Source organism: Fusarium falciforme, chromosome 4, assembly GCF_026873545.1.
Source record: "Fusarium falciforme chromosome 4, complete sequence".
Classification (NCBI taxonomy): Eukaryota; Fungi; Ascomycota; class Sordariomycetes; order Hypocreales; family Nectriaceae; genus Fusarium; species Fusarium falciforme.
Window position 1 is genome coordinate 2,856,199 of NC_070547.1, and position 14,532 is coordinate 2,870,730.

General features: G+C 54.0%; 2 protein-coding genes and 1 pseudogene across 3 annotated transcripts, besides 1 other annotated feature; 1 reads left to right on the forward strand and 2 right to left on the reverse strand.

Annotated features, from left to right (window-relative positions):
* Positions 1–479: 479 nt before the first annotated feature.
* On the forward strand, positions 480–1,231 carry NCS54_00562100 (Hypothetical protein; the record flags this gene model as incomplete). Its single annotated transcript, XM_053151117.1, has 3 exons — positions 480–545; positions 609–843; positions 903–1,231. 3 exons carry the CDS (start codon positions 480–482, stop codon positions 1,229–1,231), a joined length of 630 nt encoding a protein of 209 aa, XP_053007092.1.
* A 379-nt stretch (positions 1,232–1,610) lies between these two features.
* On the reverse strand, positions 1,611–3,956 carry NCS54_00562200 (Hypothetical protein; the record flags this gene model as incomplete). The annotated part of the gene is made up of 8 exons (XM_053151118.1): positions 1,611–1,989; positions 2,039–2,352; positions 2,404–2,653; positions 2,769–3,047; positions 3,102–3,212; positions 3,268–3,373; positions 3,476–3,556; positions 3,905–3,956. The coding sequence occupies 8 exons, from the start codon at positions 3,954–3,956 to the stop codon at positions 1,611–1,613; spliced, it is 1,572 nt and encodes a 523-aa protein (XP_053007093.1).
* A 2,240-nt stretch (positions 3,957–6,196) lies between these two features.
* Positions 6,197–9,731, reverse strand: NCS54_00562300 (annotated as a pseudogene). Its single transcript has 2 exons — positions 6,323–9,731; positions 6,197–6,270 (listed from the first exon to the last, which is right to left on the reverse strand).
* Positions 6,197–9,731: a sequence feature.
* Positions 9,732–14,532: the final 4,801 nt, after the last annotated feature.

The window sequence follows — 14,532 nt, forward strand, 5'->3', positions numbered from 1 at the left end:
ATTGTTGTCAATTCGGGGAGCACTACGTACTTAGGAGACGTCTTTTTGAGAGCGCCTGGCCTCAGCGTCCCCTACAGCACCTCAAGGTCCCTGTCGGATTTAATGAACCAATTGCCAAGAAGGGACTGGGGAAGCTCTTAGCCTTCAGGGGAGGCGCCTCGAGTTGCGGGCTTGTTTCAGGGAGACGCAATGGGATTGGGCAGCGCAATTCCGGGTTCTCGCAACTTCCCAGACCCTCATGGAGAAGCTCATTTAGCGTGTCGGGCGCCAAGACAGACGTCTGTGGCAGTGGTGGCTTTGTCAGCCACAGAACCTCCTAGAGCCACACACGTGACCCAGCCTCACAACGGTCTGTGGCGCATATTTCGTAAGGCTAGATGCCAATGCTCGACATCCATTCCCAAATCTTCCCAAGCTTTCCAATTCATCACCATCAACACCTCTTCGTCCTTGGCTCTTCCTCTACAGTCTTCGCAATCATGGCCAACTTCCTCGCCTCCATTTTCGGCACAGAGCTTGACAAGGTCAACTGCTCATTCTACTTTGTAAGTCTCCCAGTCTTTTACGCGTCTGGTCTTTGGCAGTTACTGACTTGCGCGCCTGTCCAGAAAATCGGCGCGTGCCGTCACGGTGATCGCTGCTCCCGAAAGCACGTCAAGCCGTCATACAGCCAGACGATTCTTATGCCCAACCTTTACCAGAACCCGGCATACGACCCCAAGAACCGAATGAACCAGTCCCAGCTCCAGAACCACTTTGACGCCTTCTACGAGGATATCTGGTGCGAGCTTTGCAAGTACGGCGAGCTTGAGGAGCTCGTTGTCTGCGACAACAACAATGATCGTATGTTTCCTCATTTCCATATCTATACCACTTCCAAATGCTAACATGTCGCCCAACAGACCTCATCGGCAATGTCTACGCCCGTTTCAAGTACGAGGAATCCGCCCAAAAGGCCTGCGACGAGCTTAATAGCCGCTGGTATGCCGCGCGACCCATTTACTGCGAGCTCAGCCCCGTAACCGATTTCCGCGAGGCCTGCTGTCGCCTTAACTCAGGCGAAGGTTGCGTTCGTGGCGGCTTCTGCAACTTTATCCACCGCAAAAACCCTAGCGAGGAGCTAGATCGCGACCTGCAGCTTAGCACAAAGAAGTGGCTCAAGCAGCGCGGTCGCGACGAGAAGAGTGTGAGCCGCTCCCCAACGCCTGAACCTACGAGGCGACGATACTAGATGGTGGCGAATGGCATCCCATCTGATGTGATGGCGATGAGGAAACGAAACATTGAAAGGGTGGTACGGTCACGGCGTTATGGGACTGGGTTTGGTCATAGTAATTTCCCTCCAAGGGTTCATGGATGTTTGCTAGTCCACGCATATTTTTGCTGTCACCTTTCTAGCGAGGGCTGGTGTTGAAGCCTTGCTACTCATTGTAAACCCACTGATGATGAGATATGTACAATGGTATCCCTGTATAACTAATCCTGTTTCGCGCCGATGTTGATAATAGCCTGCCCCTGCCTCCGTCCTAATCCAATTCTTTCAAAAACAAAGCCAGTTGTCGCCGTCGTCTTGCCGCATCTAAGAGATAATCGAAATTCGTCCCCTTATTTTATTGTTGTGTCGTGGATGGTAGTTCCTTCTTTAGGTCGTTGGTGAAGTCGATCAGGGGTCCGTCAGCCGGCTTGCCAGTCGAAGTCAGCAACGTCTGAATCTCGGACTGTTTCGTCACGGGCTTAGCGGGAGCCGGATTCGCAGGTACTGGCGCAGCGGCGGGTGCGGGCGCAGGAGCAGGGGCAGGCGTATCGTCAAAATTAATCAAATTGTCGTCGATGTGGTTCTCAACCGGCTTGGTCTCGTGTGTCTTGATGGGCTTCGCAGAAGGGCTGTGAGGTGGGATCATGTGCCGCTGGTCTGGCTTCTGGCCTTTGACAATCGGGTAAATGGCCATAATCTGCTCGGCTTGCTTGTCTGGGCTCAGGGTATGGTCACTGGAACTTGTCAGTCATTGTTGGCGTTCTCGATATCATCAGCACTTACATAGTTGCGTTGATGACCCATTCCAGGTCTTCTTCGCCCTCCTCTAGACCTCCAGGGCCACCATGAACCCTTCTGAATAATCGCGGGTGCCACTCGACGTTTTCCTGTGCTCGCTGAGCAGCCTCCTCGCGTTGCCGGTCCTCGATCTTAGTCTTTTCATCTGTAGCAACCTCGTGGTTTCGCTCCTTGACGGCCTTGGCTGTCTTTTCCCAAAGTCGCTGTGACTCTCGCTCTTCTTGCTCCGCAATCGGTCGTACAGTTGGTGGTGAGGGCTTTGATCGAATAGCGTTGAAAAACATTTCTCGGTGGCCAGTCTGCGAGTGTTAGTCAATCAGATCCTCTCTAACCACGATGCCCACACTCACTGTCATATCCTTGATGTACATCTCTTCGCTCCACAGTCCAGACAGCTCAAACAAGACTTCGCCAGTGCTCTCTCTCTTGATTACACCTCCGATCGCGTTGTATGTGCCACCAACCCAGCCCTTTGTCTTGAAATCAACATCGGCAACCAGGTCAAGCTCAGGACATCGGACAAAGCTGTGGTCTCCGAGCTCGTATTTCATCTTGCCGAACAGGATTCCTCGAGCATACATGTTGGGTTGGGTCAGGATGCTAGAATAGTTGTTAGAGATATTCGCACATATTGAACGGGTTGCTGCCACCAGCGCAGGTTATGTTTGTGGACAACCAAACAACTCTACAACTGTCAAGACGCAGGTTGACCTACTATTGCTCTCCCCTTGACGGATCCTTGCCGCGGTTGAGGAGGCTCAAGAACGCAATTCCTTCCATCAAACTGGCGGCAGAGTTTCCGAGGAACCGACTTCGGGGTTTGAGGGTTCCATCAATTCGAATGTGATGCTCAGGGGCCATGTAGAAATAACTCGACTTGGGAGGATGGTGCGAGGTTTGTTCCGAGATGTAGTATGCGCGCTTGTTGCCCTCAAAGTCCCAGTAGCAGGTGAAGATTTCGCCAAGGATCGGGTTTAGAGGCTTCTTGACGCCGCTACAAGCCGTCAGCAGCTGGCGAGTCAATTTCCGGGGATGCGAGAAAACTCACGGGGGACGAATGTGCCATCCGCTGAGGTAAAACTTGACTACAGATACGAAACGCTCGACAGGATCATCTATGGTTGGGATATGGAGTAGCATTTCGGGGTGGCACATGAAGCTGCAGCCAAGACGTTAATGGGCGAGTTTAAAAGCTTGGAAAATGGGGAAATCACTTTGTGATGCGCTCGAGCATGCTGCGGGGTTCGAGAATGAAGGTAGGGAGGACGACACGACTCAGATCGGCTCCAGGCCGTAGTTGCGAGATGATGTGCGAGAGGACTTTTTGGATTAATGCTCGTTAGTCCAGGGTCACGGACGGGCACGACTGGGCAGCATCACAGAGCTGAGCCAGCGCGGTCTAGGGACCTAGGAATCGCTCACCATTGCCCTGATCAGGCTCCACGACGAGGGTATCATCCTCGGCGTCGAGACCGCGAGTGTCTTCGTTCGAGGAGCGGGTGCCTGCGGGTTGCGAGAACCAGTTGGTCAACATGGCGACTCTTGACGAAAAAGTTGGAGGAGAGGGGCAGGGGCAGCAGAATTGGGAGGGGCAGAGAATCGAGGTGAAGCGGAGGACTCGGAGGTGGCGGGGTGGGGATGTGGGATGGATGAGCGGCGCGCTTCCGGGGAACGGAGGGGCGGTCCTTATTTAGAGCTTGGAGCTCTGACGCCGCCAGCTAGATGGGGATGGAGCTCAGCTCTGAGGCCTCGCCCGTATTCCATTCCCGCCCAGGCTGTGAAGCCTGCGTTGAAGCTTGTGCGCCCGCCCGCAAGCATGATGAACTGTTCAGAGCGGACAGGCAGACTCACTGCTACTGCCGGTCCTTCGACGACCAGGTACCGAAACGAGGCCCATGACCATGGCTCCAGGCTGCCACCTGTACGCCTACGTAAGGTAGAGGTAGAGGAGAGATTGTTTGATTGCCGGTGGGGACTATCGGCGAGGAAACAGGCGGCGACAATGAGCGACGACGACGAGATACGCGTTCACGTTATTGTAAACGTCTCTGCTTCTGACGCAACAGACGCACGCGGGAGGGCGGCCCGTGGATACAGCTCGAGCTTTGTTGGGGGCACGTTTTGATGGATGGACGGATCGAAATGTCGTTGGGGGAAACAAACAGCAGTTCGCTGCGAAATAACCTATGCTGTAGCGTAAATACTATGGTGCGAGCGACAATGGGCAGAGAATTGAACGGCGCAAATGTCGAAAATGGAGGATGAAGTTGAAAAGGAAGATAAGAGGTGAAAAGACGCATCCAGGGAATCTTAGTTTTTGGATGTTGGATGACGGAGCGGATGGCCCGGTAAATCAATCTGCTACCACGTCGGTGACGACACTGCAGTCATGGCACCGGACAAGGGAAGGTGCAGTAGGTGTAGGTGTAGGTGAAGGTGTACTGTAGGTACCACTGATCCACGCCGTCAGGTTTCCTTCCAAGGCAAAGACGCCCGCGGGAAGAGGTCATGAAGGCAACAGTGAAGTAATGGCGCCGATACCTCCTTTCTACGTAGTAGTACCTCCCCCCATCCCACTGTACTCAGGTCTGTACAGTGGCGGCTGGAGGTCCATGTGAGCTTGGACAGCTACAGACAAAAGCCAATCAGCACCAAGTCAGTGGTCCCCCGCGTTGTCAAAAAAAGGCTGTCTCTATTGTTCTCGCCTGTGACGTGAGAGGTTAGGTTGTGTCCCGTCGGAATCTCCAGATCCTTGCCCTGTCAGGTCAGAGCCGCAAACAGCGACCGCGACAAGGTTGGTTTCTCCCCTTTCACCGCAAATGGAGAAGGTGTGGAAATTCGGTTGTCAGGCCAGAATTTAACGCGTATTCGAATAAATTTCGCTTCGGCATGCCCTCGCTGCGCTGCGCTGCGCTGGGGCCTTGTGCTGGTTGAATACGCGGACCGCCAGGTTCCATTCATGGGCCGGGTGTCATGAGCTAAGGCACTGAGGCCAGCCATCTTGGCTACGTCAGAAGCCCGAGCACCTGGGAACCGTTCCCAAGCTGACTGTACTGTATCAGCATCAGAGTCGAAGCTGGTTCGTCCGTTGACCGCATTTAATAGTGCCTATCTGGCTGGCCATTCTTTTATTCACTCAATCTCCAAGACGCTTGTTCAGAACCATCGTCTCACCGCTTGCTCTCTTGCTCACCCTATTGCACGACCAAAGCGCTCATGGTCTTCTGCCGTCTCAATCAGTGTCATTGCGATGTAAGAATGAGCATGACCTTGTCATGATCCTTCTCCTCCATCCATTATCCAAAACGGGCAAGCGCCGGCCCCACACGGAGCACACAGTTGAGTCTCGGCCCGGGCCCCCTCCCCGAGCGCCTCCCGGTCTGGCTCGACCAACCCTCACCCACTCACTAGGACCCGTGGTCTGGGGCTCGCTAGCAAGCTCTCACCACGTGAAGAAACCGAGGCACGTCGCTAATCCGCGACTTTGTTGTTGCTGGGCTTGCCGTTGTTTTAGTCGTTCGACTGCTCTTGGTATTATTCTGTCTGCTTCATATCCTGCTCCGATAGCGACAGCTCGGCAGTTGCGTCTATCCATCCAATTCATCCCAGCATAATTGGATGGCTCATCTAGTTGCAGGGCCCTCTCTACAGTTGGTCCCTCACCTACTTCTGCCTCGCTGGAGATTCAAACTTGCGATATCTCCGCTCCAAAAGGTACCTTGCTGCTTGCTTCAGCTGACACTTTCTGGGGCCGGCCGTTCCGCCCCAACTGAGAGGCATCATGTGTGTCTGAGCTCCATTCATCAAGCCAGCCTCCTCCGTTTCTCTCAACGCCGCGGCTGATATGTGTGTCCTGAATTCCGTTCCAACTCCGTCTGTATGGCATGGTCATCCACTTGAGTCTGCAAAAGCGCCAGTTTTCTTCCACTGACTGGTCTCATCTTCTTTGCTTTTTCTGCCAGACCCGCTCGCTCCTCGGCCTTGGAGCAACCCCGGACCTCCGATAGTGTGCTTCGGGCAAACCTTACAAACCGATACACCGCCCTCTTCGTCTTGGGCGTTGGATCCCCAGGGATATCTCCTGCACATTTCCATAGCTCCAACTCATTGTCACATGTCTGGTCTCATTTCTTCGACACTCATTCATTTCAGTCGTGAAGACATTTTTGAAGAACCCTTGACTGGCGCTGGTAGGCACTGGGCCAATGCGTCTCGGTCTATATCAATCGTCAGCCGTCGTGTTTGCCTATCATCATGTGGTCCACTTACCGGACTCCTTCTCAAACAGGATGGAAATATCATCGTGCTCGCCCGGTAGATCCGGGAGGTCAAGGCAGACAAAAGCCATCTCATCGTAGTCGCCATCCTTGTCTGCCGGCAGACGTGGCAGGGGGAACTTGGCGTCGACAAACTTGATACCCGATTTGCTGCTTCGCTGGACGCTCTCGTAGACATCCGTGCCTTTAAGAACAAAGTTCATGCAGTGTCCATGGTGGAAGTCCTCAAAGAAAGCCAGAAGCTGTAGCTGCTTGTCCTCCTGCTGAATGACTTGAATTCGAGTGTATCCAGCCTCCCACTTCTTATGAATCGGCACCACCATTCGGCGCCTTGAGATGGCAAAGGTCACTGCCAGCGCATCAAAGATAACCTCGAAGCCAGTCATGGCAAATTGGAAATCATGCAGGTCCTTCAGGTTATTAAACTCAAACGTTCGGATAGTTTGGTTGTGCCGCAATAGCTGGAGCCCATCCGCCATGTTCCTAGGGAGCTCCTTGGGCACCTGCGCCTCCGAGACCGACATGGTCATGTCCTTCTGCGGCTGCCGGAGAACCCGGAGCAGCTTAGCATTGGTCACTTCCAGCCTCACACGCAGCTCTCCTGGAGCTACATTGATGCGGTCTGCGACGTTGCCGTTCTGATAATCGAGCACCACCTTGAGCCGGTCCGCCAGGACGGTTGGCGGTACATCTCCGCCATACTCGTCGTTAACAACTCTGACGGCCTTCCAGGGCATCCGACTAAATGGTGCCAGGCCCAGAGGGTCACGAAGAGTTTGGGCGACATTGAAACTCTTGATTCCCATATCGGCATATATCTTCTCATCGTGATCCAGGAATGTCCCTGTAAGCAACGAATGGAACTTGATCCGCGCCTTCTCGTCGCTAAACACTAGGACCATACGGCCCTTGGATTTGCCATTCTCGTATTTGACAGTCAGGGAGGGGGCATCCCCGTCGCCACGGAAGAAACCGAACTGAATAGGCTGGGCTGGAGAATAAGAATGCTGTACTCCGCTCAGTGTCCTCGTCCTTGGTCCCGACACCACCGCAACCCGGAACCCGAGATGCCATGTGCGAGGACCTGCAGGGCCATTCTCCTTATATAGCTTCTCAAATAGAGCCACGTCGCAGTGAGGGACTGGCTCCTTAGGGAATTGGCGAAAGTTGGGATCGGCATCCATGACCTGGAATGTTCGCAAAGTCGACCTGAACACCATGTTCTCGTCACTCCGGGGGAAGAGCGAGTTTTGGACCTTGGTTCCAAAGTCGTACATGTTGTATAGTATCCTAAAGTCCTGCTGGACCAGCTGGATGGCCAATTGGAAGCCACGGCGTAGCCGGACGTCAACTGTGCAAGTGTCGCTTCGCCAGCGTATATCGTCCCACACTGGACCGACATTCTTACTCTCCTGAATAGCGAGCTGCATGTGGCCGTTCTGGCTAGCCAATACGAACACAAGTCCGGTAGACTTTTGTGGTCGAACCATGGAAAGCAGACACGGGAAATACAGCCTCTGAGCATCATGCCCCTGCTCCATGAGATATACGTCGGCCTGTACTCTTCCATAGTTGAAGTTTTCGGTAGTGTCTCCGATGGGGAAGGCATCCAAGAGGCGGAGGTTGGACATTGGGCTGGTCATGGCTGTGAGGCCAGAACCCCAATTGCCTGAAAGGAGGGCAATCATATCCTGACTCAGGGGTGGATACTCGACCCAGATGGACTTGTCGATAGTTTGGGGTAGGAAAGCATCCTCAGGAGGCAAGAATCCGTTTCGCTTCATCGACATGGACAGCTTCTTAAGCGACGAAACCAAGTTCTTGCTAACCTCGTCGATCTCAGAATCCGGTTCCAAGCCCTGTGACTGTGAGATTTCGGGGACAATCTGCTCCGAAAGCCAGAATGCCTTGGCCAAATTCGCATAAGCCTGCTGGCGGTCCCTGTCATTTTGCATCTGGCCTTGTGGGGAGTTTGGTCGTTCTCGAATTGCCACCTCCAAGCCCATACGGCCTTTCAAGAACCACCACAGGGCGCCCCTGGCGCATTCTGTAAGAGAGCAGGTAGATAAAGGCTTAATAGATTCAGCGTGAAGACGGAAAAGCTCGAAAAGATGCTTCGTTCGAGAGATGAAGGTCTCAAGTGCTTGCTCTGCCGCTGCAGAATTTCCATCGCCAACCCTGATAGACAGTGATCTAGACGCTATTTGAGGAGGCGCACGCTGAGAGGCGATACTTGGCTCCCTGGACAAGTTCTGCGGCTCTGGCGTTGGAGCTGCCGCAGTGGCAGGGGCAGGAGCAGAGATAGGAGGAGCAGCTGGAACCAGAGTTGGTGGGGGAGAATATCCGGTCGTCGAGCTAGAATGGACTGAAGCTGCGGGACTGTATGAAATATTGGGTTTCGAGATCTGAGCTTCAGGTGACGGGGGTCCTCGTCTGCGCGCTGTATCAGGAGAAGCGGAAAGGGGCTCAGCAGAATGAGGGTCGTCCCAATTGTGAGAGGACGCAGATGTAGCGCTGGCCACGCGAGCAGCTTCAGCGAACACTCTGCCTTCAGCTTCGCGCATCTGCGCAGAGTGAATCTCGATAAATGATCTCCTGTTCTCATCGTGTCTCGCGGCCGCACCCAGGAACCTAGCGGGGGATCTCTTCCCGGGGAGGAGCGTGTGGTGCTGAGCCGATATAGGAGAGATCAACTCGTCAGACTTAGAATCGGGATCAGGGCCAACGTTGGGCGAATCATCGTCAGACTCGGGCTCGTAGATGGAAGAAAAGCCTGTCTGAGTTCGCAGCAGTGGCTTCGGCCTGAAATCGTCCACCGCGGGAGCACTTCTGGGTGTACCTGCATCTGAAGGTGGTGGAGGAGGTCGCCCTGGGGGAGATGCTGGCTTGCGAGGTTGTGGAGGTGGCGGTGGTCGGGACTTCTTGCGCTTCGAGATCTCTATAGTTGGCGCTTCGGTTTCGTCGCCTCCTTCACCAATAACCTCTGGCACCGAATCGTCAAACCTAACAATAAGGCCCTTTCTGTTTGGTCGTGGGCTTCGTTTCGGGGTATTGGTATCGGGGCGCCCTGGTACGAGGGGGCGATTCTGCTGAGCTGCGTGGTTGACAGCTAGAGCTTGAGGATAGCGTGAGATTGATGTGGTGTCGAGCTTCGCTAGCTTGGGTAGCGATGACGGCGGGGGAGGCGGGGGCGGATGGGTGATTGTAAGATTATCGGAGGAGCTGTGGAGGAAGGCATCGACATTGGCGGCGGACTGCTGCTCGGTAGCTTTGCGATCCTTTCCACCTTTAAAGAGCTTGCCCATGAGACGGTCTCTCCTTGAGGAGCGACCGTCAGGAGCCTGGACAGCGGACACTTCGTTCTCCATGAGGAATACAGTCGTGGGTGATGATCGGGAGAGACCTATGGCAACGTCATTGACTCGAGGAGGAGAGGTCGGGCGTTGATCGCGCCGAGCTGGCTGTTGCAGTCGAACCGAGAGGTGTGGTGTTTGTTTGAAGGAACAAAGACTTCGTTTATTGATCGCCGCCCGTTCTCGTAACGGTTACAGCAACGGCAGAGGCAGTGGAGTCGTCCAATGAGGCTTGTTCTGGCGACACGAGAATCAACTGGCGGACATGTGGGGAGCGCAACGGGCGGTTGGAGGTGGCGCTCTTTGAGCGGACAGAGCGGCAGCTTCCAGCAGCTCTAGCGGTGTCGGTGTACGAGGTAACGGGGTACTGTCTGACAGCAGTGAGAGGCTCTGAGTCGATCTTTGTTGGTGTCGTAGCCTACGGGTGGTTGCGAGTGAGAGAGTGTGGTCGTGGAGGTGATAGCGGTGGTGGTGAGAGTAGCTGTGCGGCGGCGGTGGGCTCTGATAAGAGGTCGTGTGCGGAGCTGAGGTGAGGTTGCTCGCTCGGTCGTCGTCGATGGCGGCGCGGGGAAGAGTGAAAGAGGTGAGGTGTCGTGTGGATGGTGTCGTGGCTCCGTTGCAGGCCTCCAGATCGAGAAGTAGTAAAGGTATCTGCAACAGAAACAGAGTCGGCCAAACCAGAATACAGCAGGCCTCTTGGACTCTTTCTGTCTCTTCGAACCCAAAGCGGACCACGGCTGGGCACAGAACAGCACACAGCACACCAAGGCAATTCCCCTTTGCTTTGTCGCCAGGGCACCGGGCTCCAGTTGCAAGCAGGGGCGAGCACCAGCAGGGACGGACAGGGACAGGGGATGGATAGGCTGGTCGGGAGCCCGCCAAGGGTCTCTCTGGTCTCTGTTTGACGGACAGTGGCCTGGGCCCAAGGTCGGTACGTGGGTAAGTGTCTTATGCAAGGCCGGAGGAGCGATGAATGGATGGATGTGGATGGCGAGAGCTGCCGCTGTACCGTCTGACAGGGCGGGCAGGCACAGGATAGGTGTGAGGTCAGCGAGGGATGGGGATGGATCGAAAGAGGGATGTTGAAAGAGACGGGGGGGCGAGAGATTGTGTGCGTGTGCGTGTGTCGAGATCCAGGGGAGTTTCAGAGTCACAGGGATCAACATGGAAAGTGCCCTCTCTGTGCTCGACTGTAAGGTAGTCCCCAGCAACAAAAGACCTGACCTGAGCGAGCGAGCATCAACAACCACGGTCTGACCAGACTGGGAATCCCGTTGGGAGCGAGTACCGTTGCCTCGAATGCGCTATGGCGAGGTACATACACGTCAATGGGGTGGCAGCACAGCACAGCACCTGGTTCTGGGCCAGGGGAGAGAATTAATTAATCGCAGATCCTACCTGCGTCCAACACCCAAAACAAATATCCAAAGGCAATTCTTGCTGACAGAGATATCCATGGATGGCTCCTCGGGCGCCCATCCTTGGTGAGGATGGAGATTGTGAGGGCACAGAGCAAGACCCTTAATCGTCCTCTGGCCTCCACTACCGGCCTCCACACACCCAATCTCTGTGTGTCGTCCGCTCTTTGTGCCCGTGTTAGTGTCATGATCAACTACCTGTTGCGCAAGCAGCTGTGCTGAGGGAGGCCGATATGGACTGGATCTGCTTCACGGCTCCCTAGCGTCGCCCGTATCGATCCATCCATACGAGTCGAGCCCGGGACGGGTGTGGATGGGCGGGCAGGGCAGCTTTGTTCACGGGCGCCGTCCCCCGTGTTAGTTGGTTAGTGGCTTGTGAGTGCCGGGCTGAAACGTCGCCGCAAAGTATCACTGTCTGGGCTTGATGAGCCCAAACTGCTGGGGGGGGCTCTGTTACCCAGACTGGAGCTCGATGGAGGCCACGTCCAGTTGTAAGCCCGCCCACCTGCCGAACAAGTATGTACTCGAGGTCAACAATCCCTGCGACCAGAAATGTTGCCCTCGAGTTCCATTCATGGCTGACGGGCGGTTTGTGCAGGAACTTGAGTGCTTCTCTCACTGGTCAGGCTCTAAGGATGCTCTGAGGTCCCTTGAACTGGTCTCACCATGTCGGACCCTCTGGTCGCGTCCTCCCTCCTCCATCCATCTCCCTGAATCCCTAGCGGGCGCCTGGAACGTGGGGCAGAGGGTCCCTCCCCTCCCCCAAGCCCAAGGATGGATCCATCCATGGATCCATGGGTGCCATGCCCCTCATGCTGTCGGGTCTGTTCCTCTGGCCCCTCTGGTGCTTCAGTGCCTTTTGGCCTTGTTTTAGCGCCTCCGTGGTGACGTTGGTCGCCCCGCCCAGTATACGTGGGCCGCAGTCTGAGGGGAATTCATCGTTTGGTCTCTGGCTGGCAGTCCGAGACAGAGACAGGCGGCTCGGATCCAGGGCAAGCAAGACAAGATTGGGCGCAGCCGCGGGAATGGAAGCCAAGCAGAGGGCGTCTATTGAACGAGGGCAGGTAGGTCAGGCTCAGGTGGATGGAAAGAAAGCATGATTGATGATGCGGCCCTGCGCTCATCATCGTCCATCCATGCCTGTGCGTCGGCTCGTCTTTGCTCTGTAATGAAGCGTCTTTTTGTGTCTACTGCTGCCAAAAATACACGGTGGCATGCCTTTTGTTTGTAATCGCCGAGGAGACAGACTCGCATTCATTTCCTTTGACTTCGTATGACCTGTCTATCTGTCTGTCCGTCCGTCTGTCTGACCTCGGATCACTCCGCCGGACTGGACTTGTTCTGTGCAAGCGACAAACGGTGAACGAACGGGTCCGGCCCTTCTCCTCCGACCGACCTGGTCGACTCTGTAGGCCTCGGCTGGAGGCGCTTCTCGTATCGTCATCTCCCATTGTCGATTCGCGCGCAATCGGTCCCAGGGTCTCGCTTTTTTAAGTCTCGTATTGATCTTTTGTGCCCACAGTGCTTATGCCCAGACTCGTGCTGAGCATCGTGCAAGCCCTGGCCCGCTGCGGCGTCGTCTTTTTTGGTTCTTGTGATGACAAAGGGAGGCATGTCGCAAAGAAGAGGACGCTACAAGGCGGGAATTCCCTTCTCCATTCCATGGCATGCAAGTCGACGTGCAGTCTTACTAAGAGCTAAAATTGTCGAGCGCTCGAGGTTAGTTGTGGCACATGGTCGAAATCCATGACAGCCTGGGCATCTCGTCAATAGTCTGCGGCTGAATGAAGCATCTCGTGCAGCTCCAGTCTTGTTGGTGGCTGCGTGTTGGGACGGAGAGGGAAAGGTGCTGGTGGCATCGCGATGTGCATGCGGATTGAGCTCAGGCAGGGCTGATGGTTGTCTCCAACTTCCGTCGAGCAGCGGGAATTCGCCCAGTTGTCTTGAGCCTGTGTCGCTGATTGGGTAATTTATACGGCGAGAATTGAACTTTGGATGTCTGCAATGTCGCCTACTGCAATGTCGGTCATCTTTCAAGACTTTGCAGACTGGCCATCGAGGAGCTGACAAGTCCTGGGTCGAGGAGGGGGATGCTCACTGTCACTGTCAGCAGCACACAACAGCGTGAGTATCTACCAACTTCAATCGACATATAAGATCAGGAAATTTTATCACGATGAAGACTTTTCTTCTTGGGAGGTTCGTATGAAGATGTACTACATACTACATCTCCCACCTTTTGCGCAATACTTGAGATGGACAGATCTGGTTTGCAACGTACATCTTTCAGACCACAACCCCATACACCTTAGAGGCCATGTTATCACTGTTCCTAGGAATTCAACCATCATTTTCAGAATCATCCAAGTATCATATCTCAAAATGAACTACATAGATTGATTGTATCGAGTGTTCACAGCTCGGGTATGGGTAATATAGGTAGTCAAGGGGCCGCCTGTAGGGTGAGTAGTTCAGGTTTACGACCTACAGAAAAGGGTTGGGTAAAATCAACTCTAGCACTATGCTCAATTCATTGTCAATGGTATGGATAAAACTGAGCCAATAATATATAGTTAGGTATTCGTATTATTGGGTATTCACTTCTTTTTTATATCGACTTCACGTCGTCGTTCGATGTAAACAATAGCCAAATGAACTCGACTACCTATGTCATGCCACGCTATCCGTATGTCAATGTTTTTATCAACAACCTAACACTAGACTTCAAGGCTATTTGTTCTCTGGGCTCTGGCAACCAATTGGCCACCAAAGCACCTCATAATGGGGCTGTGCCGCCCTAGGACTGAACTCTTGGTGGAGCTAACTGACCCAACTACAACTTCCATGACCTTGGCTTCATTATGGTGTTGGTGTCTGCCTTCGACCTGCTCAGCTCAAAATTGACTTCCTTTTCTCTACCAATCGTCAAGCTTACATGCGGTACTGAGTTGCTAGCAAGCGTGACAAACGTGGTTCTCTCTACCTGCGACTCAATAGAATTCAGGCATGGCCAAAGACAGCACAAGTAACCAGTGTATTGTGGTTCTTTGATTAAGACGTAGAGGGCTCAAAACTTACGGGACGGAAAATATGCGGACAATTGTTGAAGTGAGGCAAAGACTGCCTGACAAGGACATGACCGAGTACTTGAGGCACTGAGTTGAAGACACCACCGCCCATTACCCACACTTCAACGACCATATCTGAGTAACTTTTCCGGCCGTTGACTTGGGTAGTTTTCGATACTACAAAGACAACCAGCACTCTTTCGACGGTAGGCCTAGACACAAGCATACGTGCTGCCATAGTAGTTCTAAACAAGACAATAATATCCACTCATATTGCTTCATCAGGATAAGTCCTCTCGTTTCTCATCTTACTCAAATTCTGCGTGTTAAGGAGACCTATCCTTGCCCTCTCCTTCCGTACGG